Here is a 25,994-nt window from a genome sequence, read left to right as displayed (position 1 = left end):
GTGGATCTCCATGGTAACTGGAATTTCCCGAACTCTATACACCAGAGGTCTGCAATCTTAAACATCAAAAGAGCCACTTTGGTCAGTTTTAAACTAAAAGAAGGTATCAAAGAACAGCAATAGTATTTATAGAGTACACTTTTTGAATTGATTGCAAAGATTTATTTATTTGTTTATTTGGTGAGGACAGAAAATGAATGAAAGTAATAATATAAAAAAAATGTGAAATCTTTGAAACTGCAGATGGTAGGAAATATAAGGTAGGCATTGTCCTGGTGCAGGTTTAGCCTCATAAACTATACACTCATATGATGCACGTTATGGGTTGACTTTTCCATCAACTACAGAGTACAGATGATGACTCAAGAACGTTCTTCCCTATCCCTGGGGCAATTTGGAAGAAAGGCTGCCAATCTGCGCCCACGACCTCTCCAACCACCATTAACCACTCACTCCCACACTCATGTACTGTCAATGGGGCGGTATGGAAATATTATTTGAAAAAAAAAAGGAATTTTCAAATTCAATGAGGCTTTGATGATATTATCCATCAAAGATCAGTCATAAAATCAGTTACAGTCTTTTTTTTTTTTTACTGGAGGGGCAGATTTTCATAAAAACTAAGCATCACTTTCATATTTTTTGCACTCTGAGCTTCACATTTTTGGTATTGAAGTAAGTGAAGTAACATGGATGGATGGGCAAATCTCCTGCTCCCTAAACCACTCTTTCACAAATCCTGTCCTTGTCCTCTTGGAGTTTGTCCATGTCAGCAGGGAACAGCGCTGCAAGACGCCATTTTGTGCTGGTCAAAGTCATGCCCTCCAGAAACGGGCCATTTCCTTTCCCCAGTTTCACTTTGAGACTTTCCTTTCCTGCGAATTGTAAAAAAAAAAAAAAAAAAAAACGGGCCTAAAACATGGTGTATCAAACAAATCATGACAAAATGTTTGGCTTGTAAATTTTGGGGATAATAAAACAAAACAAAAAAACTATAAAACTAACATTTCTATCACGGCTTTTTAATCTAAATTAAGCTTTTACTCAAAAACGGGTAAGTTTTCTGTGCTATTTCCGACCAAAAAGAGGGATGAAAGGAAATAAATCAATGTTTTATGGCAAGAAAATGCGCTTTAGTTTCGAAATTAACTACCAATAATAAAATGGACCGCACCAATTAGTTCAAACCGTGCGCTAAATGGTTGAGAAGTCGTGCGTAAAATGCGTCCTTCGCTCGTGCTAATTCCTCTTCCATTCCCAAATGCGCTCCTACAAGGTCTCCCCCGCTCCTTCCGCTCGCCCGTCATGATAATGTTATTACTTTTACGCACGGGGCGGCACAGAAGGAACATATCCCGTCCATGCGTCCATTCCATCCATCCACAAATCCACGCGCACTTGGACAGACGCGAGGGAGGAGTTTGTAGCCTCAGGGGGGGGACGAGAGAAAGACTGAAGGTAGACGTGACAGGCACCTACGACCGATTTTTTTTCTCCCTTTTTTGGGGGGGGTAAAGTGTCTTATGGAGCGAGCGGAGACAGTGCGCGGAGGAAGAGGTTTTTACGCACGGGGATAACGGCGCTGCGATGCGATCCACGGGGCAGATTTTGGACTTTTACGCGCGACCAAGCAACTAAAAGGGTAAGGATGTATTCAAAGTTCCTCGCATGACAATTTTTACGTGATGTTTGCGTGACATTGTGTGGGGTTTGAGCGCGTTTTGGATGAAAACGTGCCAAAAGTACACGCTTCTTTCACTTTTCTCCAAGTTACCTGACTTAAAAGGCAAAATCATGTCCCAACCTTTTCAAAAATGTGCTTTTGTGAGTTGTGAAGAGTTGTAGAAAGTCTTTAAGGGGCTAAATGGGAAGCGTGGATGCTATTTCTATGAATGTGCGCCAGCTACAGTTGGGACTTGCTGATACTTGCTGTATAATACGGGCGTGCCATCACAGGCGCCATCAAAGACACGCGAGTTTTAATGTCTGCGATGAAACGAGTGTAATATTTGTAACTTTACGTCTTTTTATCAGGTTGAAAAGGCGTCAGAAAAAGAAAAGAAGAAACAAAAACCCGACTGATTTGAAGAGGGGTCATTAAAAGTTAAACCAAGATGCCGATCCTGCCGAAGGAGCCGAGTGTGGAGCGGGAGAAACAGGTAAGAATCTTCGTATTTTTATCTTTCAAGTTTAGAAATGACTCGTGGGTCTTGGATAAGACTCGTGCGGGACGTTCAGCACCACGGACAGAGGCGGGTGCAGTTCGCTTTATCGCCGCTAGAGGCGAAGCCCATTGAGTTAAAGGCAAAAACCCGGCTGGAGAAGGGAGAGCAGACATCTACCTCACAGCTCTCCCACAAATGAACAAAATACAGCACTTAGGCCACATTTCACTGTTTGTTCGTGTAGTCATGTTAAACAAGTTGCGATTTCTCGGCTCAAATGATTAGGAATGAGGGGCAACCTTTTGCACAATAATGGGAGTGCTACTGTAACAACGTCAATAAATCCAGGGCACTCCGGCTAATTAAGGAGAAGCATATTTCACTCAGGGCGAGACGGCAGCAGGACAAACGGAATGACAATGCAACTTTAAAGTCACTACATCTTCCTTTGGAGCGCTGAAAGACAAGAGTCTCCATAGTTTCATGGCAATCTACAGTTTTCCAGTTGATGAGAATGCCAGCTTTGCAAAACGTGTCTTATTAGTCAGTTTTAAAGGAGTGGATGAATGGATCGACCAAATCCTGATGATCAGCATGTATTTAATTAGTTTTCAGCGGGACAGTGTGCAGTGATTAGATAGATGGATAGATAGATAGATAGATAGATAGATAGATAGATAGATAGATAGATAGATAGATAGATAGATAGATAGATAGATAGATAGATAGATAGATAGATAGATAGATAGATAGATAGATAGATAGATAGATAGATAGATAGATAGATAGATAGAGCACTGCGGCATCACCATGCACTCACTGAAGGAGCTTTTCTGTTCAGTCCAAACAATCTGTAGAGGAAGGTCCTTCAATGACAGAACAGTTCATATTTTTGTCCTCATTCCTTTGTCCAAAATAAAGTCCACGGAGTCCAGGCTCAGGCCGACTACTGAGCTCGTATTTTTTAACCAACGTGAATCAGATTCAGAAAACTTTAGAATCCCAAAGGGCAGTTCATTTGTAATATTTGTAATTCATTGTAGCTCACATCACAAACAGTCACAGTTCAGACTAAAGTAGAGGCTCAAGATAAACAATAATGAATATAGAGCACATTTTAAATCATCTATCTTACTTAAAGGTACATCATGCAACTTTCAAATGCGAAAAAAGTACATATTTCAGGTTTGTGCGGGAAAAGTTCACGCAATTAAGGGAATAGAAAACAGGCAAAACTATTTTTTTCAATTTTAAGGTTTTGGGCCAAATCAGTCTCTTCAGTGGGCTAGATGCAAGTTAGCCATTTTATACTCACTACTGCCACCTCAGGTCTTACGTGTAGCTGCACCTTCTATATTAAGCTCGTGCATGACGGCACTTCGGAAGCAACACCTTTGTGAGTGACAGTGCAGGATTTTAGAGGCAGTTGTGGTGAACAGGTCTGAGCTCATTCTACATGGCTGGAACATGTAGGGGGAGGAAAATACGTAATTTTAACATTTTTAAACTCTGTATAGTCCCTTTAACATATATCCTTTAACCTGGAAACAAACATTGCACTGATTCAATGTTTCTCCAAAGATTTACATGGGGGAATTGTAATTTCAACGGCCATTTTCTCAAAATTGGTGGACAACATCTCCACTTTCGTAGCTCCTACAAACTTTGAGTTTTGAATTTCAAAAAACAAGATGAAATATATATATATATTTTTTTTTTTTTACAGATTTGTCCACTAATATACAGCTTATTTAAAACTAAACACGATATCCATGATCCCCTCTGAAAAAGTTTCTAATTGATATCTCTTAATTTACAAAGTTTCCCCATTCACCCGCAACGTCTCGCCTTAATCCAGCTTCTGCACAGAACACTGGGAGAAACCAGGAGTCTAACCCACAACCTCCCGCCTGACTGAGGGGAGGCAGGAGAAGCGCTCGGCTCCGGGTACATTGTTTATTAATGCCGGTGTTGTTGCCGTGGCCTGAGCTGTTGTGAATCCGCCTGGAGAGGTTTTTGTGGAAGAGCCAACATCACATGGAGCATAATTAATGGCAGTTTCCTAATTAAGAGGATTAGGTCCCACTTGGTCCCGTCTTCTTCAAAGCTTTTGTGATGAATTATTGAGTTACATCTAATAATAAACAGCGGCTGCTATAGGAAAAAGCACACAGACGCGGTCAGATCGCTGTCATTTTTCAAACAGGACCGAGGTGCGAAGACACGGCAGATGTTTACGGAACATTTCGACGCTTTACGTTCAATTCAATTCAAATAAAAGTCCTTCTCCGTCAAATTGCGTCAAAATGAGACTAAATCAGGACAAAAGTAAGCATGGAATTAAATGATCTTGGAGGAGCGGGTCGTCTCATGATCAGAAGATCGGGGGTTCGAATCCAGGTGCACACTGTTGTTGTGTCCTTGGGCAAGACACTTCACCCTCCATGCCTTCAGTGTTTGCATACACTGGTGTGTGGTGTGTGATTGAGATTGTGAATGGATGACTGGTTCCTTGCTATAAAGCGCTTTGAGTGCCTAAAGTATGTGGAAAAGCGCTGCATAAGTTGAGACAATTTACCATCATTTATTCAGATTTAGTCAGAAATGAAGGTGTTCTGGGGTCTTTTTTCTCATAAAATACCTGTTTTCCACATAATAACAGGCAATAAAGAGAGAGAGTAATGGCTGGACCGATCTGCCTTTGCTCTGCCGGATTGTGGTTGATACTTGGATGGGAGACTGTTTGGGAAACACAAACCTTGGGTGAATGTAGTGAGTGAGTGGTCGGAGGGGCCGATGGCACAGACAGGTTGCCTCGCTTCCATCATCTTACCCCAGGGCAGCTGTACCTACAATAGTAGCTTACCACCACCAAGTCTGGAGTGAATGAATGATCTTCAATGAAGGCTCTTGAGTCGTCTTCTGTACGCTGTAGTTGAAGTGTCAAATGTTTCACCTCTTCATCCAGTAGGCTTCATCAGTGACACTAAAGTTTCAGCTCAGCCGTAGATACTATAGACTAGGGGTCCTCAAACTACTGACAGCGGACCAAATCTGGCCCACAAGATAATTTAACCAGTATACTCATTCCAGCCAAAAGGGGCCAACTTAAATAAATAAATAAAGAATTCCACACGTGTCCAGCAGAGGGCACTGAAATAAGAGATGAGGACACAAACAACACATTATAGCCACGTGGTAAATGAAGCTGACCACCATGTGTGTGGAGTGAATGAATAATGAGTGTAGTTTGAGAAACTTGTGACACAGGCTTGCAAAGTGCAATACAAGTGTAAGCCGTTATTACTTTGGTCACATTACGCAATGATGTTCTATTTGAAAGTAAAAATAAATGGAATACCTGTGGTATTTCTAATAAAAACAAAGTGTGAAGACTTGATTATTTTTGTCAATCAAGTGCTGATCTTGTGGATATAGTAGTGGGGACGACTGGGCCAGACTGGGTCATACAATTCTATGTTATAGCCAACCCGGCCCGGCCCCCATCACAGTCAGGAACGATCATGTGGCCCCCAGAGTAAAAATGTTTGAGGACCCCGGCTATAGACCACTGGGAGGGGTATTAACGACTACTCCCACCTGTAGGTAAACATCTTTATAGTTCTAAGTCTTTGTGGGAATGAAGCACAAAATTGTAAAACGACTTTGAGTATCTGGAAAGCACTATATCAGACTAATACATTCTTTTCCACATGAAACAGAAACTGTCACAAAGTTCATCGTCCTCTCTCTCAGCGTATAATAAAGGCTTGCACTTTTATTCTGTTTTTCAAGCCTGTGCCAGCCATTAGCCATTATTCATTCAATATACACAACATAGAGGCGAGCCAATCAACCACCACCAACAACTCACTCACTCATTCAAGCCTATTGTACATGTTTTAGTAGTAGGGGAACCAGGAGGAAGCCTATCTAGAGTTCCTTAATTCTTTTGTAATGTCTGTGTAGGAGTTGCCGAAGATCCCGGTCCCTCCTCTGGGTAAGACTCTGGACACGTACCTCAACTGTGTCCAGCATCTCGTCCCGGAGGAGCAGTTCAGGAAAACCAAAGCGGCGGTGGAGAAGTTCGGCGCCCCCGGAGGCGTGGGAGAGCAACTGCAGAAGAAACTACTGGAGAGGAGAGAGAAGACCGACAACTGGGTACATTTTATTTTATTTTTTAAGTTTTGACAACACTATATAACAGACGGATCGTTGTCTCCGTCCATCGTCCATCTCAGCCCACGCTCACGTCACTGGAATGGCTTCTGTTTTCACTCCGGCGCCCGCAGATCACGGTGGAACAACGCGGGGCCGGTGTGGGCTGTGGGTTTATCGGGGACGTATAGGCTTAAAACAACTGCCACGGCCCACATCGTAATCAGGAGAGAGCCGGTCCATGAAGCCAGACCATAGAAACGCTGGATCTGGTTTGATCTTAGAGGTTTAGGATGAAGTGAAACATTACGACAGTCAGACAAACCCAACATGGATTGTACTTAAGCCACGAATACAAAATGGGGCTTAGATTAGAAGATTAGATAAGCAGAAGTATTTATTTATCTACCTTTTTTGTAACGGAAGTGTATTTGTAGAAAAAAGTGTTGGCCCCTGAAAAGAGCCCTGGGGAACCCCCTTATAAACAGGAAGGAGCTCTGAGACGACATTATCAGCCTTCAAATTTACTCACTGTGTAGAAATGCATAAAACCTTTGCTGGGGCAACTTGAAAAAGTCACTTCTCCCTCCTTATATTGATTGCCCTGAATGCTTTTCTTCCTATTCTTTATTTTTTTTTAGCGCATCTTTGAGTTATCTTTGGGTTGTTCTTTGGTAATAAAAAACAAATCACAGAAATGCCTTTAGCTATCTGAGCCTGTTCCATTATAAACACTTCATAAGCTGATGTTTAGTGGCCACTGGATGTGTTTCTGTGCCACAGAAAGCAGAAGAAGTTTTATTTATTCACATTTTTGGGGACAGAAGTATATTTGTAGGAAAAAAGTGTTGGCCCCTGAAAAGAGCCCTGGGGAACCCCATTAGAAACAGGTAGGAGCTCTGAGACGACATTATAAGCCTTCAAATTTTACTCTCTGTGTAGAAATGCATAAAACCTTTGCTGGGGCAACTTGAAAAAGTCCATTCTCCCTCCTTATATTGATTGCCCTGAATGCTTTTCTTCCTATTCTTTGTTTTTTTTTAGCGCATCTTTGAGTTATCTTTGGATTGATCTTTGGTAATAAAAAACATAGAGATCACAAAAATGCCTTTAGCTATCTGAGCCTGTTATTATTATTGTTATTATTAACATTTCATAAGCTGATGTTTAATAGATGTGTATCTGAGCCACAGAAAGCAGAAACATAACTGAGTACGAGTTAGCATTTAGCAGAGAGACACTTTTAGACCCTAATTTGTATCTGAAGTAAAATCTCCAAGGGTGTGTACATTCATTAGTGATTTCTAATGAGGCTTTGATCTAAATGTGAAAACATCTGTGTGGTTCATAATTTGCCATGTCTGATGCTAATGCTAATGGCCATAGGGAAAATACATTGATCAGGCTAATGCTAACAGGCTCTGCAGACGTTTATCTAAAGCCTGCTTGTGTTTGTTCTCTCCTTCAGGTGTACGATTACTGGCTGGAGGACATGTATCTGAACAATCGTCTGGCTCTTCCCGTCAACTCCAGTCCGGCCATGGTGTTCCCCCGGCAGAACTTCAGGGACCACAGGGACGCGCTCAGGTCCGTGTGAAGTTCGCCTGTTCTTTTTATCTCTGCATAAATCATTGTCTTTGTCTTTACTTTATTTATCCTTAATTAAAACAGGTTTGTCCCTTGAGACTCATTTGACATACCTGTTTCAAACACAGCAATTAACAACCTCGCCTCGAGTCTCTCTTAAACAGCAGCCTTTTATTATCTAAAAGCAGAGCCAAGATGCAAATGTCTAAACCAGCAACAAGTTTGAGTTAAAGGATGTATTGAATGTGAAGATGTGGGCAAAATTACAATCTAAATTGTCACGGTTTGAAGTAAAAATGAAAAAGAAACGGCCAAAAATGCAGACTGCAACGGAAACAGATTTAACGCGTGCAAAAATCCAAACAAGAAATTGACAAAAACCAAAAGTAAAGCAGGAGCCAAGACTTAGAGATTTTTCACCCTGATTTTGAAAAGTTGAATCGTCTGAATCACTGACACTGAGTTATTTGTGAAACGACACAGTATTGAGGAAACTAAAGCCTTGATTTATGATGGGATTGGTTTTCTGGTCTATAATGTACTGCATCTAACAGCTTCAGAGCAATATAATAGGCCCCCTGTGCATTTTCTTTTGCTCAGGGCCCCAGAGCGGCCTCGCTACGCCACTGTTCACCAATAACTATAACCATCAGTACCTTTTGTCATGTTTCCAGCCTGCCACTGTTGTAATGGCCGCGCTCTCCCTCTTGCTCCTTGTATCGATCTGATTTTGAGGCCAATATCTCGGAGACAAATGACCCGTCTCACCGCCGTCGCCTCGTTCCCGCTCGTCCCGCTCTCGAACACCGACAGCAGCAGCGCCATCATTTACCGCCGACTTTAACGCAATTACTCCTGAGGTCTATGGGCCGGACTGTAAACTCGATTAGGCCTGTACTGTACGGAGTGTGTTTAGCGGCGGAGAAAGACCACAGCCGTGCAGGGGGCTATTTATAACAATCAGATTAACGTAGCGAGTTTCTTCTTTGTGTGTTTCTACATTTATATAAAGCTAAAGGACACACCACGTGATTATTTTCTACCCGAGTTTGCTGCCTACCTGAACATCCTGTGACCAGGTTATTCCATCAGTGGATTTCTTCTTCCGTGATGGTACAGACACATTGAGAAAGAGTGGATTCAGATTCAGAAAACTTTATTAATCCCAAAGGGCCATTCATTTGTGGTAAACCTCAGATTATTACACAAACACATCACAACGAGTAGAGGCTCAAGAAAACAATAGTCCATAACAATAAAAATAGAGCACATGTTACTTAATAAACACACTTCCTTTAGAATTCAACAGTTCAGTGACAGAGGGGACAAAAGAGTTGGAGAAATGATTACCATATTTTCCGGATTGTAGTTCACACCTTTTTTCATAGTTTGGTGGGGTGTGCGACTTATACTCAGGTGAGACTTCTATATCAAAATATATATCAATTTATACTCCGGAAAATATGGTAGTTTTTCAAAAAGGTTCATAAAAACGATGTCCCGAAGGCATGAGAGGAAACTCTGAAGACAGAGCATGGAGAGGACGACCCAAGATACATTTATACTTCACATAGAGACTATAGGTCTCTTTATTTAAAGGAATAGGTCACCCTTTTTACATACTGAGATATGTTCTTACCTTAGCTTTGACGAGTTCTTTAGGACCTGTCTGATCTTCACCCGTGCCTTCAATCACGTAAACACAGCGCAGACGGCGTTAGCATTTAGCCTCTCCCTCTCTCCTCTATAGCTCCAGAACAGGTCAAGATAGAAGCTACCAAGCTCTTCCACGTTTTCCCTATTTAAATATGGTTACGTGAAGTGTTACACTACAAAGTATAATTACACAAAATTAAACAATGTGGATTTTCTAAGCGGATAAAAGGGGGACTATATTGTAAGGCGTAATAATACCAGGAGTAGTTTGGCATCCGCACAGTAAAGTGAAGATTACTGCGCAGTAAAGTGAAGATTACTGCGCAGATTTCGAACTACTCCTGGTATTATTACGCCTTACAATATAGTCCCCCCTTTTATCCGCTTAGAAAATCCACATTGTTTAATTTTGTGTAATTATACTTTGTAGTGTAACACTTCACGTAACCATATTTAAATAGGGAAAACGTGGAAGAGCTTGGTAGCTTCTATCTTGACCTGTTTTGGAGCTATAGAGGAGAGAGGGAGAGGCTAAATGCTAACGCCGTCTGCGCTGTGTTTACGTGACTGAAGGCACGGGGGAAGATCAGACAGGTCCTAAAGAACTCGTCAAAGCTAAGCTAAGAACATATCTCAGTATGTAAAAACGGTGGTCTGTTCCTTTAACTCCAATGATTTTAGAGCTGATTTTGACAATGTTTTGCAGTTTGCTTTTGTCTTTCACAGACAAACCCTTGTACCGGCAAACAAAAAAAGTGAAGAGGCTCTCTTTGAAATAGCAGTCAAAGTTGCCAAGAATCATTTTATTTACAATACAAGAGTCAAGTTTCCATAAAAGATGGTTTCTCTGCTGTCTGTCAAACCGCAATTTGTTGTCAAGAGATATTTGTGCTTCTTCACCGCTTCGCCGTGAATGACACTGCTGCCCAGAGAGGGCGATGTGGAGCGTCTACAATCAATAACCATGTCCTTGGTTTTTGAGACGTTTAAATCAAAATGATCACTCACTGGTCACACTGGTCTCCCATCATCAATACAAGATCTTGGGGGGAAATTAATGCAACACTGGATCTTTAGACATTGTAGAAGCTTAATGAAACAATGTTACGGTGAATGTGTCCTGTAATCAAAGCTAATGTGGCTCAATCAAATACCTGCGGGTGACCTTTTTTGTGACGGAAGTATATTTGTGGGGAAAAAAGTGTTGACCCCTGAAAAAAGCCCTGGGGAACCCCTTAGAGACGGGTAGCAGCTCCGAGACGACATTATCAGCCTTCAAATTTGACTAATTGTGGAGAGATTTAGAAAGTCTTTGCTGGAGCTACTTGGAAAAGTACTTAATTCTTGTTTTCCATATTTGTTTATCCCGCATGAGCGTTTTTCCTCCTGTACTTTCCAAACTGAAAAACCTGTCGTGTCCTTTTTCAGGTTTGCGACTCGCATCATCCGGGGAGTGCTGGACTTCAAGGCTCGCATCGACGCGTGAGTTCACAACCACTCACCCACAAACACTCAGGTTTTAGGAGAATCAGTTTGGGGCCACACACGACAAACTCAGCTTCTCACATTTATGTGGTTTGAAAAGTCAAGGCCAGTTTGGTCCAGACTCCACCGTCTGACCGTCTGTGCAGCTCAGTCTCAATCCGCAATTCTAATAACAGCTCCGGTTGTGTTAGAGAGTAAAGAATGGACATCCGCAATTATTAGGGAAATGCTTTTGGCTTGTTGCATTTTCAGTTTTACATTGTCATCAATAGCTCGCTCACAACATGCGATTTTTATTTTTTATTTGGGGCCAGTTAGTTTTCTTAGTGTATGAACTTTCACCAGGGAGCACATGAATTGCCCAGTATTTACAATGAGATGATTAAATATTGCACAGAATCAATGTGTCTCCAAAGATTTATCTGGAAAACGTAGCTTCAGGGGGCCATTTTCTCAACAGCATCTCCATCAAATTCCCCAGACTTGTACTTCACAATTATTGGACAGTTTCTTCAGTGGGATTTTTAATATCTACCATTCTAGACTGATTTATAGAGTTTGAACCCCAAAAAGATTAAATTTGAACACTAGGAGGGGTCTAATTGCACTTAGAATTGCATAATTCGACAGAGGTCCAGATAGTAGAGCGGGTCGTCTCCTGATCGGAAGGTCGGGGGTTTGAATCCCGCCTTCTGATGGTGCTCACTGTCGTTGTGTCCTTGGGGATAAGACACTTCACCCCCCTGGCCTCCAGAGTCTGCGTACACTGGTGAATGACTGAGAGAGTGAATGGGTGACTGGATCCACTGGAGCCTGATGTAGGTGGCGATATATAATTTGAGACCATTTACCATAATAAATCTAAATTCATTTGATTCACATGCGTTTTTGTGCAAAAAAATATTTCCACTGGTAGATTATTTACTCAAATAAAGGTACAACATTCATAAATATAGTTAATTTATCAGTCAATTTTTATTTATTTATTGGTTTATTTGGTCGGGACAGTGCAAGTTAGCCTTGGGCTCATTTCCATCCGTCGTCCCCATAGACCTTAAAAAATAATAGACTCCTCCTCCTCACTCCTCCCCGTTTACCACAGTGACTGCGCTCGAGGGGGAAATCATGGCGGGTTTACAGACTCCTCCTCCCCAGCTCTGATGGAGGATGTTATTAAAAAGGGCATAAGGGCGGGATCTTCACTGTAGACTCCGCCCTTATGTAATTCGTGCAGCTCCAATGCTAACAGTCCGACCCTCATTAGTACGAGATTTCTCCTTTTTTTTTCACGAAAACCAGCCTGGTTTCTTTAATTGTAACTAACCCAGCGTTATCACTGGAGGAATATCGAGCTGTTGAAAGTTTAAGATTAGAAACCAGGCTTTCATTTCTTTTTATAACGTGTAGTGTAATGCATTCCAATGGGAGACTATAGCGGTTATATGGAGGTACTACAGCAATGGCGGCCCCAGAGTGTCGTCGCCAGAGTGTCGTCGCCACAAAGCAGAGCAGCCAAACATCCTGGCCTATTGTACATGTTTTTAGTGGTAGGGGAAACCCGAGTACCCGGAGGAACAGACATGGGGAGGACATGCAAACTCCACACAGAAAGGCCCCGTTCAGGTGGGAATCGAACCCGGGACCTTCTATGTCACAAAATAAAACCATACATTTAAAATATAGACAATTTTGGCCATTTTTATGTAGAAACGCCATATTTTTTTAATGTAACAATTAAATGAAGGAAAACTCACGGCACATTTTCCCTCGTGATCATCTACAGCAGGAGTTTCAGATTGATATCTATACATTTAAATTTCCCATGGCCCTGCAGCAGAAGCACCTTGTTCTCACCTGTGTGCCTGGACCGGGTCTAATCCCAGTTTTGGGTTGCAGGGACGACCTGCCGGTGGACGTGGCGCGGGGGCAGCTGGCCGGGACCCCCATGTGTATGCAACAGTACAGACGAATGTTCAGCTCCTACAGATTCCCCGCTCCCAACGCCGACTCCCTCTCCGTCAAAGTGGACTGTCCCGGGCCGGAGCACATGGTCATCGCCTGCAAGAACCAGGTCGGTCCCGGTGAAATCCCGGATCGTCCCCGGGAGTCACGGACCGGCTCTGAACTGTTGTTTTTGTGCAGTTTTTCGTGTTGGAAACTCTGCTAAACGGGAAACTCATGACGGACGCGGAGATATTCTCACAGCTGGAGAAGATCATGAAAATGGCAGAGAACCCCAACGAGAGAGCGCCCCCTGTGGGTCTGCTGACGTCTGACGGCCGCAACGAGTGGGCGCAGGCCAGAGAGGCTCTGGTGAAAGGTCAGACTTTAGTCCAGAGATCTCGTCTGGCTTTAGAACATAAATCCAGTCATTTAACATTAACCTTTTTACCTTCACCTTGAACCGAGCGCTTGTTCTCCAGTTTGGCTTTACCCAAATCAAAAAGTGTCAAGATATCGACAAAATGAGACGCAAACAAGGATGAAAATGCAACAAAAACCTGACAAAAAAGTGATGAAAGAAAGACAAAAATGATAAGATAAGATAAGCCTTTATTGATCTCACAATGGAGAAATTTACTTGTTATATTCAGCTCTTAGAAACACTCAGGGTGAGCAAATAGGCAGGAAATGTGAGAAACAACAAAAAACAATTAAATAGTAAAATAGTGGTACGTACAATGACTACCAAGGACTTTGTGGGGACAAAAGTATAAACAGTAAATAATAAAGTAAACAGACTACAACAAAAACAAAAAAATGAAGTCAGTAGCAGCGCAGGTTTACGTCATAGTGCAAGTGGTTGATAAAGTGATGCATTTAAGTGATTTAAATACAGGGATTATTGTGTGTATTCTGAAAATGCAACAAAAAAGGGACAAAAAAGGGACAAAAAAGTGAGAAAAACCCAACAAATATGTGGTGGGAAAAAAATGTCCAAAAAAATATCAAACGCGGCAACAACGTGAGGAAAAAGATCCATTTAGAAGAGTTTTGTCAGTCTTTCAAATGAGGCAATGCACTGGCCTATAGGCGGTAACCTTTTAGATTTGGTTAAAGCTGAACTGAACAAATGCTGGATTATGATGGAGGTGTTTTCTACTAAAACTGGTTCAATAGCCCATAAATACATAAATTACTGTGATGATAACGTTCGCTATATGCTAAGGGCTAACTTCAGTACTGATTTTTTCACTTCTACTGGACGATCTGCTCAATTTTCTCAAGGAAGAATGAGACAAAACATTGACTAGGACCCGATTTTGACTGGACTTTATTTGTGTGTGCTAAATATGCTTCAAGTCCACAAGGAAACGTCACAAAAGAGTAAAAAATTGTGATTCCCGTAACAAACTTTCTTCCTCTTCAGCTTGGCCTCACCCTCAAGTATGATGCATTGCTGTCTGTATCTATTCATTCATTTATTTCATTTAATTTGGCAAAACAAGAAGAACAGATTCTTATTTACATTGTTGGCTCAAAGTCCACTTAAAAGGACGGGGAGGAGGATGCAACACAAACAACTACAACAAAGACAGGGAATTTAAATCATTCCGCGTTGTTTTGTCTTAGCCTCACTCCTGGTCTTCCCCCGGCCTCTCGCTCTATCCCAGACCCAGTGAACCGAGACTCCATGGCCCTGATCGAGTCCAGCCTGTGCCTGGTCTGTCTGGACGACGCCTCCTCTGCCCTGGCCCTCGGCGACTCGTGCAGAGCCGCCATGATGCTCCACGGAGGCGGAGCCGAGAAGAACGGCGCCAACCGCTGGTACGACAAGTCCATGCAGGTGAGGCTTTGACCGAGATGATAAATGTTTTCTAAAACTTTAGAGAAGCAGCAGAGATGGGCATTTTCTCCAAGTCTATACACGTCTCAACTGGATCGTACAGCCTCATTTGAAAGCTAAGACCTGCAAAACTCATCTTGTTATGAATGTTGTTTTTGGTTATGTTTTCATTATTTTTTGTTGTTGTTGTTGCTCATTTGACTTGTTTTGGTAGCAGTTTTGTGGCTTGATCACAGCTATATTACACTAAAAGAAAAATGCCCAAAAGGCAAAAAAAAATAAAAAATAAAAATGTGACAAAAATCTGGCAAAAAAGTGACAAAAATCTGAAAAAAATGAAAAAAATCTGAAAAAAAAAGAAAAAAATCTGAAAAAAATCTGACAAAAAAGTGGCAAAAAAGTGACATTAATTGTCTAAAAAGTGACAAAAATGCGTCTAAAAAGTGACAAAAAACTGAAAAAAATCGGACAAAAAAATGGCAAAAAAGTGGCAAAAAAGTGACAAAAATCTGAAAATAATCTGACTAAAATCAGACAAAAAAGTGACAAAAAAGTGACAAAAATGTGGCAAAAAAATGACAAAATTTTGGCAAAAAAAGTGACAAAACATTAGCAAAAACGCAACAAAAATGACTAAAACGTGCTAACAAAGTCAAGGAAGAAGCTCAGAAGAGTTTCTTCGCTTTTTTCTATAGGCTGCAAGCTCACCAGTCAAGAAGCAGCCCATTCATTCTCAATGGTAAGCCTTAACAGATGCAGTACACTTTTTGGCCACCAGCGTCAAATTGGGGGCGCTGTTTTGCCACAGTTTTTGCCACAGTGAACATTTCTTTTAATGCAGCATGACAGATAGAATAAACTGCACAAGTACACCAGTGCAGATGACGTGGACGTCCGTGACTTCCTGTTTAATTTGACTGAACGTTTGTGTTTCAGTTTGTCGTGGGCTTGAACGGCGTTTGTGGCGTCGTCTGTGAACATTCTCCGTTTGAAGGAATCGTCTTGGTTCAGTGCTCGGAGTTCCTCCTCAAATACATGTAAACGTTCGACACAATGATCATTATAAATCTAGTAGGAACAAAATCCAAGACTTCATTTTAATCCCTTTGTGCAGAATTGGGAGTCCGTCCAAGATGTCCACGGCGGTCAGCGGGAAAGCTCTTCCTGTTCCCAAACGTCTGACCTGGAAGGTTTCTCCTCAGGTTCAAGGGTTCATTCCAGCGTCGGCCGGGAGACTCCAGAGGTTAGAGAAACTCACAGATTTATCATGTCATTATAATCTCCTGTTGGATTAAGCCAGCTTTGATTTGCAGATCGGTGAAGAATCTGGACATGGACGTTTTTAGGTTCAGCGCTTACGGGAAAGAGTTCATCAAGAAGCAGAAGATGAGTCCGGATGCGTTCATACAGGTGGCCCTGCAGCTCGCGTTCTACAGGTGATGAGCCTCTCCCGGTTCACAAACTACGGTCTAAACGCAAAAAATATTCATCAAACGCTTCCAAGGGGGCAGTATTACGCAAAGTACACTTTTTAGAGCTTTGTTTTTTTCAATGTTGCAAAGTTCTCTCATTAAAAACAGACCGGGAGTTGTACTTCGACCCACTCGCGCAGCTTTGAGTAAGCTGTGCGTAATCTTTGAATCTTCACCAGTGGCTGTTCAGCTCCTCCTGAGGTTCTACGTATCCAGGAAATGCTTTCTTCATGTTTCGATGCATTTAAACGGCCTGGAATTGCTCAAATATTGTCATGTTTGAAGCAGCCAGATGGAAAACAAAGAAGAAACAAATCTACATGTTCAACATTTACTCCAAAACTGTAACAAATGCTAAATTATGAATATAGTTTTCTACCCAATCAAGATACAAAAAGGTTCAACAGCCCATGAATATATAAATAACGGAGAATTCTAGCACGATGCCTCATATTAGCATGCTACCTACTAATGCTAGCTGCGATTGCTGTTTTTCTGTTGTGAAAAAACATCCGTATGGACCCGATTTAGACTTAGAATAGGTTTATATTCCACAAAAAAAGGACTGAAAAGAGTGAAATACTATGTTTCCCAAAACATACTTCCTTCCCTCTCGGCGAGGCCACGCCCCCTTGTGTCTATCCTTTGATAAGCTTAATCCTTTCATTGCAAATAAAAACACTCGCCGTAGCTTCACTACAGCCACACGGGCCGCCACACACACTGTTTTCCCTCTGCCTTTATTGAAACAGCTGCGCAGCAAAGGGGAGCAAGAGGAGGGGGGAGGGAAGAGCTGACGGCGATATTGTGAGAAAACTTGGACTTAACAATATTTTGAAGGTTATTTTCAGTGAGTTTATCTTTTACAGACACTAAACAAAATGTCCTCTCAAAATCATCGAATATTTCAACAAAATAGAAGCTTAAAGAAGGGGTATTCTGCTTTTTTCAATCACATAGCACCAGTCTATATCACACTACAATGATGACCAAACCTTCTGTCGGTCTGTAAATGCAGTAAATTAGAATAACTGCCTTGTATAAAATTGCTCTCTCAAAATGGCTGTAGTGAATGTCTTGAAATAGGCCTCTGTCTCTTTAAGAACCTCTGACCCTTTCCGACACGCCCCCTCCACACGCTGTCTGTGGCATCAGTGGGGAGGGGGTTCTGCTGAGGAGCAGTGGTTGGTTACTCGGCTGGTGACGAAAGCTCGGAGGCGTCTCCAGGAGGTGGGGGCGTTCCTAGGAGGACTCAGGCAAACCTATCCCTAAAATGGCCGCCATCAGAGTTTTTACAGATTACTCAAAAATACGTGAATGTGCCAAGGCAACACTTCAGGCATGTTTTTAATGAGGGAACGACATAATAACATGATGAAAAGCTTGAAAAAGTCGATTTTGCATAATACCCCCCCTTTAAATTTAAACCTGGGTCTATCCGTTATTTACATTTCAACTCTTTTTATGCACACAATAGCACAATACCTTATTTTTATATGAAACTTGCAATACACTGGAAAAAATACCCTGAATGACATAAATGACTAAAATTTTGCTCAAATAAAGGTTCTTTATGTTGAATTGGAGTCGGTTTGAACTAACGTATGATGAGATAAAAATGCTAATGCTAATGCTAATGCTAACAAGCAGAAATCCCGCTTTACTGTAATTATTTTTCACTGGAGATGGCACAAATGACTGTTGTATTAAGGATGTGCTTGTTCCCCTGGTAATAAGAGGCTTTATCTGCTCTCAGACTAAACCTCTAACTTTAATCATTGAACCCCTCAGATGCACCGGCCGGCTGGTGCCCACGTACGAGAGCGCCTCCACGCGGCGCTTCAGGGAGGGGCGCGTGGACAACATCCGGTCGGCCACGAAGCAGGCGCTGGCCTTCGTCCAGGCCGCCACGCGGGAGAAACCGGCCGCCTCCGTGAGTCATTTTTCTCACTTTGGGCTGAATTAAAACCTGGACGGGCCTCGGACGGGGCCGAGCAGGTGCCGCCGTCCCACCGGAGTCACGTCTGGTCCTGGTTTTTGTCTAACAGGACGAGGAGAAGATGCAGAAACTGAAGGAGGCCATTCGAGTCCAGACGGATAACACTATAGCGGTAAGTCTTTACAAATCGAGTGTTTATTATTGTATTTATCAGAGAAAGCTCAAGGAATCAGTGTAAAGAAATGATCCTAACGTAGACCTGTATATCATCTGTGTGTCATCTTCTACATGGCAAAAATCTAGAAATAAATTGGCAACATTTCATAATAACTAAACCTTATTTAGCCTTAAAGGGGCTAGATGCAAGATAGCCATTTTATACTCACTACTGCCACATCAGGGCATACATGTAACTGCACCTTCTATATTAAGCTCGTGCATGACGGCACTTCAGACCCGAAGTGACACCTTTCTGAGTGACAGTGCAGGACAGATCTGGGCTCGTTCTACACATTAGGACATGGCTGGAACATATAGGGGGAAAATACTTAATTTAAACATTTTTAAACTCTGTAGAGTCCCTTTAACCCCTTAACTCCCACCTGAACCAAGCACATTTTCTCCAGTTTGGCTTTACCCCAGTCCAAAAGCTTCAAAAAACTAAGACGAAAACAATGATGGAAATGTGACAAAAAAGTGAGAAACCATTGACAAAAAAGTGACGAAAAAATGATGAAAAAGTGGCAAAAATGTCACAAAAATGTCACAAGAAATTGACAAAAAATTGACGAAAAAATGACCAAAATGTAACAAAAAAATGACAAAAATTTGATAAAAAATTGATGATTTTTTTTTTTCAAAATGTGACAAAAAATGGCAAAAAAAATGACAAAAAATTGATAAAAATGTGATAAAAAATTTACGAAAAAATTGACCAAAAAATGACAAAAAATGACAAAAAATGACAAAAAAATGACAAAAAAGTTACAAAAATGAGTTGAATACCCAAAAAAAAATGATGAAAAAAAAATCTGATGACGTGAGGAAAAAGATCCTCTCGGTTCAGGCGGGAGTTAAGAGGTTGATAAATAAGTCAATTTGTCCCTGATTTGAGCTGGTAACTAAAAGCAACTTCAACACTTTGTATTTTGTCCCCTTTATTATAAGGTTCTGACATTTTTGAATTATTCATATATTCTAGTTCCTATATTTTGTACTTCTATATAAAAGTTTTGTATATTTTGATTTATATTTTGTTCTATGATTGGTCAAAAAGGTTATTTTTGTAATTCAACTTCAAATGTGAAACTAATATAGGATATAGACTCATGTCATGCAAAGTGACATATGTCAAGCCTTTATTTGTTATTATTTTATGATTATGGCTTACAGTCCATTTACACATTTTATGAGCCATATAACAAATAAAGTCTTTACATATCTTACTTTGCATGTAATGAGTCTTTATCATATATTTGTGTCACAGTTTAAGTTGAACAGAAATGAATTCACTTTTTAACGACATTCTATTTTTCCGAGTTTCACCTGTATCTGTGCGTTTGAAATTATAAGAATAAACCTCAATTTACTCGAAACACTTAAAGGTGCATTATGCAACTTTTTATGTGGAAAAAAAGTGTTTCACCTGTCAGTGACCCAGAGGCTGTATGGGCGGTTTTCCATCGCAGGAACCTAATTAGGGTTTTTAGTAGGAACTGTTTCTATGATTATGCATTTTTATTCCAAAAACCTACCAGAAATCCCTCTAAAACGTCTTGAAAAAAAAAAAGATCCTGAGGCATCATGGGGGTCACCACGATGTAAAGCAAAGGGACTAAACAAACCACCCATGCAGCCACAAGGGCACAATCTAAAAGCTTCTGGAAAAAAGGTGTGAAAATAGCAACAAAACTGAGACGAAAACAAGGATGAAAATGTGAAAAAAGTGAGAAACAATTGACGAAAAAGTGACAAAAAAATGACAAAAAATGTAAAAAAAAATGACAAAAATTGGACAAAAAAATGGACGAAAAAGTGATAAGAATTTGACAAAAAAAATGCAAATAATTTGACAAAAAATTTGACGAAAAAGTGACAAAAAAAGTGATGAAAAAAAAATCTGATGATGTGAGGAAAAAGATCAATTTGGTTTTGTAGGTCTTTCAAATGAGGTGTTACTCTGGCCTACAGGATTTGGGTGAAGCTGAACTGGAGAAAATGCTCTCGGTTCAGGCGGGAGTTAAGAGGTTAAGTGAACAATAATAAAACTTGTATCAATAAAATGAAATCAAATAAATAGAAGATATACATTTCTTTGTTTATAGTGCTGAGGACGTCCAACTAACATGCTTATTATATCTTAACTAATTACTTTCCTCAAACATGTCTCGCAGGCGATCACGGGAAATGCGATCGACAATCACCTCCTGGGACTCCTGAAGATCTCCCGAGACCTGAAGATGGAGAAACCCGAGATCTTCTGTGACCAAACCTACGTGAGCAGCAACCAGTTCATCCTCTCCACCAGCCAGGTACGACTCCCCCACGCATCCGACGAGCACGGTTTGTTGGTTTTGGATCTGTGAAGTAAAAGTCTGTGTGGATGAAGGTCGACAGGCTGCACTCAGCTTTTGACAGACAGATTACACCACGAAAGGCAGATGTGTCCTCATTGTGACTCTCCTCATCCTTTAATCATCGCTTCGAGATTTTATATTCATAAAACCATCTGCACATTTCTTCATCAGCTTGATTTCTGCTTCTGTATTTAATTTTGGGGGGAAAAATGTCCTGAGAAAAGATAAAGTTCCTGTGATTTCTCCCATTTTTTTGCACGGGCTTAATATAGAAGGTGCAGTTACCTGTATGACCTGAAGTGGCAGTAGAGAGTATAAAATGGCCAATTTGCATCTAACCCCTTTAACCTCTTACCACCCGCCTGAACCAAATGCATTCTGTCCTCTTTGGCCATTATATAGGTCTGTGTAACACCTCATTTGAAAGCTAAGACCCACAAAACTGATCTTTTTCCTCGCGTTGTTGCTGTGTTGTGTCACCTTTTTTATTGAGTTTTTGTCACATTTTTATTGAGTTTTTGTCACATTTTTGTTGATTTTTTGTTGAATTTTTGTCATTTTTTGGTTGAGTTTTTGTCACATTTTTTGTAGATTTTTTGTCATTTTTTTGGTTGAGTTTTTGTCACATTTTTGTTGAATTTTTTTCATCTTTTTGTTGAATTTTTGTCCTTTTTTTGTTGCGTTTTTGACACATTTTTGTAGATTTTTTGTCACATTTTTGTTGAGTTTTTGTCACATTTTTGTCGATTTTTTTGTTGATTTTTTGTTGATTTTTTTGTTATTTTTTTGGTTGAGTTTTTGTCACATTTTTGTCACATCTTTGTTGCATTTTTGTCACTTTTCTGTTGCATTTACATCCTTGTTTTCTTCTCATTTTTTGTGGCTGTTTTGCTGCTTTTTTCCCCAAGAAGCTTTTTGATTAGGGTAAAGCCAAACTGGAGAAAATGGGATCCGTTCAGGTGGGAGATAAGGGGTTAAACAACACTGCTGTAGATCACATTCAAGGTGTGAAAAAAGGTGTGAAAATAACAACAAAACTGAGACGAAAACAAGGATGAAAATGTGAAAAAAGTGAGAAAAAAATGGACGAAAAAGTGACAAAAAATTCACAAAAAATGTAAAAAAAAGACAAAAAATTGACAAAAAAGTGAGAAAAAATTGACGAAAAATTGAGAAAAAATTGACGAAAAAGTGATACGAATTTGACAAAAAAAATGCAAATAATTTGACGAAAAAGTGACAAACAAGTGACAAAAAAAATAAAAAAATAAAAAAAAAATTGACGAAAAAGTGAAAAAAGTCACGAAAATTTGACAAAAATGAGATGACTGCCCAACAAAAAAAGTGATGAAAAAAATCTTATGATGTGAGAAAAAAGATCTATTTAGTTTTGTAGATCTACAGGATTTGGGTAAAGCTGAACTGGAGAAAATGCTCTCGGTTCAGGCGGGAGCTAAGAGGTTAAAGACCCCCCCAATCATCCGTACTTATTCACATTCATTTGAAGAGTAACCCTCTGCATGTTCACACACCCTCTCCCAGGTGCCCACCACGGTCGAGATGTTCTGCTGCTACGGCCCGGTGGTGGCGAACGGCTACGGCGCCTGCTACAACCCGCAGTCGGACCACATCGTCTTCTGCGTCTCCAGTTTCCGCGAGAGCACTGAGACCTCCTCCGCCGTGTTCTCCGGCGCCCTGAAGGAGGCGCTCTTGCAAATCAGGGACCTGTGCATCCGAGCCCACAAGCCGCCCCAGAGTCCGGCCCACAACGCGGGGAAGTAAGCCATAATGTGTCGGCCATTTTAGAGGTAGATAATGCAGCGCGGAGCCAAAACATTATGACGACTCTGTGTTTTTAAGCTGGAGAAGTGGGTTCAAGAGTTTGTTATGTTGTGATGGATGTGGATGACTAGGATATCTACAAACCAGCAGCTTTAAAGCAGTACTAAGTAACTCTTGCCCCAAGAGGCCATAAGCGCAACTGCAGGTGTTGTAGCAAGTTGCTATTTTTTAAGTTATTAATTGTCTTGGAGAGCAAATACGCTGAGCCTGAGGTGGCAGTAGTGAGTATAAAATGGCTAACTTGCATCTAGCCCCTTTAAGGTCTGGACCTTTATTTTGAAGTATACCCTAAATTCTCTAATACTGGCCTGTATTCCATTAGTGGCCGGGTCTCTGACAGAGGCCGGGTCTCTAACAGAGGCCGGGTCTCTGACAGAGGCCGGGTTCGCGGCTGGCGGAGACAAACTAAAGCCGGTCTCTAAAACAGGCCGGGGCTTTTATTAGAAACTATAGCGGTAGAAATATTCCCCATGTTAGGAATTTGTCTCATACTGGTGTAAATGAAAACTCACGTGCAGGAAGTAACAAACGGGAACCCGGGCCGAGGGGGACGCTGCGGAGGAGCTGATCCGAACGTAACTTTGACACAGATTTAAACACTTTTCAAACCTCCTGTGATGATATTTGGAAACAAGGACAAGAAACAAATGTTGTGTGACCCTCCAGGGTTTTAATAAAGTCACCATCGCGTCTTCAAGGCACGTCCAGCTGCTCCGTGTGCAGGTCAGTCCCACGCCTCAAAATAACTCCTCCCATCAGCGCGAGCGTCTCGTCTTCTCTCGGGTCAGTCTCATGATCGATCACAAACACAAACGCTCCGTCTAAACTCGCCTTTTACACAAGATAACAACAAATAATCCAAGTCTGCGGTAAAAACGAAACAGAAACCTGCAGTGACATTGATGTCAAAGCTCCGCTAACAACGAAACACTTCCTGTTGTCCCGACAAAATAAAAGGCGTCAATGTTCCAGCCGCTGGGAGAGGGTTTGAAATGTTAATTAATAAATGAACCTAATATTTTAGGTGCAAATGGACAAAAATGTCGTTTTTCTTCGTTTTCCTGGTCCTAGATGCCCTTGAGTAAATAAAGGCCTCGGCCTATATTAGAGCATTTACGGTATCACAAAATATGACCCTTCATGGACACTCTTCAACAGCTTCTATAGTTTTCACTGTAACGGCACTAAATTGGCACCAGATATCAATTATTAAAGCAGTACTAAGTAACTTTTGCCCCTAGAGGCCATAAGCGCAACTGCAGGTGTCGAAGCAAGTTGTGATTTTTTATCTTATTAATTGTCTTGGAGAGTAAATACTACGCTGACAGAAAAGGAGATGGAAATATTTTTTTCACTCAAACTTGGCTGTAAATACTGTTTAAAGTGATGCTAGCCCGCAGTTAGCTTTGCCCGTTAGCCTGTTAGCTTCTTCTTCGTGATTCCATTAGTGTGTATTGGTGGCTCCGGTCCGGTGGCAGCGAAGTTGCAAGCATGGTTTTCTGTCCAGAGACACCAGGGGGAGATGAAAGACCCTTCAATCATCCCATGAACACTTGTATCACCCCCTGAGGGACTACGGAAAGGATTTATTAAGGTAAACACGTTACTTAGTACTGCTTTAAGGCCTTTTCACACCAACCCGACAGTCTAACCTTCTATCGTTCTATCCCAATATGAATGAATGGAGAAGCCAGGCTCTATATTACATACTTTAACATAGGGACCTGCTTCTCCATTCATTCATACTTTTAAGGCATTTATATATTTTTTCTTGAATGTGATTTATATGGATTCTCCATCATTAACATGTGACCCATGACGAGAACGGGGGACACAGCTGGGTTTGGGGGCATTTTGAGCGGGACAGAGTCTATGAAAGGAAAATATGTCAAAGAGAGGGATCGGCCTCTAAACTTTTGGGCCTTGTTCTAGTGTTTAGTGGCCATTGGACAGGGGGATTTCGAGTTTTAACATTCAAACCAGCCCTCTTAACCCCGGAGATTTAGCTCACCTCCTAGGGCGTCAGCTTTGATAATTAGAGGTTGTAGGTTCAGTCACTATTTGATAGATTTACAAGACAAAAAACATTTGCGCTACTTTATTTGTGTCTAAAACTGCAGCCCGGGCTCCTGCTGCAGCACCGTTAAAGCCATTATTAATCGTTTTTTTCCATGACTGCTCATAAGCACCGTGGCCCGGCTTTAGCTGAAGCTTTAGCATTTAGCTCATATATGCTAACCCGCATCTAAAGACAAATCTAAAAAGGTCTGTACATTCTTTAATGACTTCTAACAACGGCTGAAAACATCTGGTTCGTAACTTGCTATGTTTGATTGCTAAATGCTAACGGCTATAGGGAATACATTGAGCATGCTAACGGACTTTCCTGCAGTAGCTGGTTTGCTAGCTGTCCACATACTTCAGCATCAAACGTCGCCTCTCTGGTTGGTGTGAATCCTCCTTTAGACCTAGTCAGACCTGGTTTAGTCCTGGTTAAGTCCTGGTTTAGCGCAGCTGGTTGTATCTCCATTATAAGCCAGTGGTCGTAATGTTTTGGCTCGTCCTTTCTCTTTATTTCTCGTGGACTAAACCTCGTGTGTCTTTGTCGTCTGTGCAATAGTGTTTGAATCGCAAAGCCTTACTTTAATCTGAATGTAAATAAGAACAAACAAAGACGTATTTTTGGCGCAAAATGATCGACATATTTTGGTCACTGGTTCTTTATTTATCTATTTTAAGCCATGACGCGTAAACAACGTGACTGTCCGGACATTTCTTTCTTCATATTGATTGATTCATGTGTGTATTTATATATTTATTTATTTATTTATTTGAACTTGTGACCAAACATTTGAAAATCTAAAGATTATTTTTTCTGTACGGATCAGAATTCAGCTGTGGATTAGTTTGATCTGCTGCCTTTAGGAGACAAAGCCATGCACTTAGACTCTATAAATATATATATATATAATTGTATAAATTATAATGGAATACTATAGTCTGATATCTATTCTACAGCTGGTTTATTTTTGGACTTTTATCTTATGCAAAATCGCTTGCATTCCTTCTCGAACCTGCACTGAAATATTTTGTGATATTATCTCTGTAAACCTTCCATGGAGATTTCTATGGTTCACTAAAGCTAATTTATTCTTTATAAAAAAAATGAAATGCTGATTTTGATTTATGTAGCATCCTTCCAACTTGATCTACTCAGTTTTAATAACAGTATGAGGTTTTAACTAAAGATGCGTGTGTGCCAGAAGAGACATTATTCTCAATGAAATCATATTGTTGTGCATAATGTTTATTTTAACAAAGATAAAC

The 25,994-nt window shown here is 40.9% G+C and overlaps 1 protein-coding gene across 2 annotated transcripts; it reads left to right on the top strand.

The window, feature by feature from the left end:
• The first annotated feature begins 1,316 nt into the window (after window positions 1-1,316).
• chatb (choline O-acetyltransferase b) lies at window positions 1,317-22,760 on the top strand. 2 transcript variants are annotated; one of them, XM_079577187.1, is made up of 15 exons: window positions 1,317-1,642; window positions 2,090-2,159; window positions 6,135-6,326; window positions 7,792-7,910; window positions 10,995-11,048; window positions 12,948-13,122; window positions 13,194-13,371; window positions 14,666-14,838; window positions 15,775-15,875; window positions 15,953-16,081; window positions 16,152-16,274; window positions 18,102-18,243; window positions 18,359-18,421; window positions 20,643-20,780; window positions 22,368-22,760. In XM_079577187.1, the coding sequence occupies exons 2-15, from the start codon at window positions 2,115-2,117 to the stop codon at window positions 22,605-22,607; spliced, it is 1,872 nt and encodes a 623-aa protein (XP_079433313.1). In that variant the 5' UTR covers window positions 1,317-1,642; window positions 2,090-2,114; the 3' UTR covers window positions 22,608-22,760. The 2 variants fall into 2 exon arrangements, with proteins under 2 accessions (XP_079433313.1, XP_079433312.1); XM_079577186.1 differs by having other exon boundaries at window positions 2,035-2,159.
• Window positions 22,761-25,994: the final 3,234 nt, after the last annotated feature.

This window comes from Gobius niger (genome assembly GCF_951799975.1).
Source record: "Gobius niger genome assembly, chromosome: 19".
NCBI lineage: Eukaryota > Metazoa > Chordata > Actinopteri > Gobiiformes > Gobiidae > Gobius > Gobius niger.
Note: the sequence above shows the minus strand (reverse complement) of the source record. Positions and strands in the feature narration are given on the sequence as shown.

What these genes read in the sequence shown, in the direction of transcription:
- chatb (XM_079577187.1), top strand. Translation starts at nt 2,115, where the DNA reads ATGCCGATCCTGCCGAAGGAGCCGAGTGTGGAGCGGGAGAAACAG. An exon ending in TTCAAGGCTCGCATCGACGC is followed by an intron (nt 11,049 to 12,947) that starts GTGAGTTCACAA and finishes TTTGGGTTGCAG; the next exon opens with GGACGACCTGCCGGTGGACG. An exon ending in CAGAGAGGCTCTGGTGAAAG is followed by an intron (nt 13,372 to 14,665) that starts GTCAGACTTTAG and finishes GCTCTATCCCAG; the next exon opens with ACCCAGTGAACCGAGACTCC.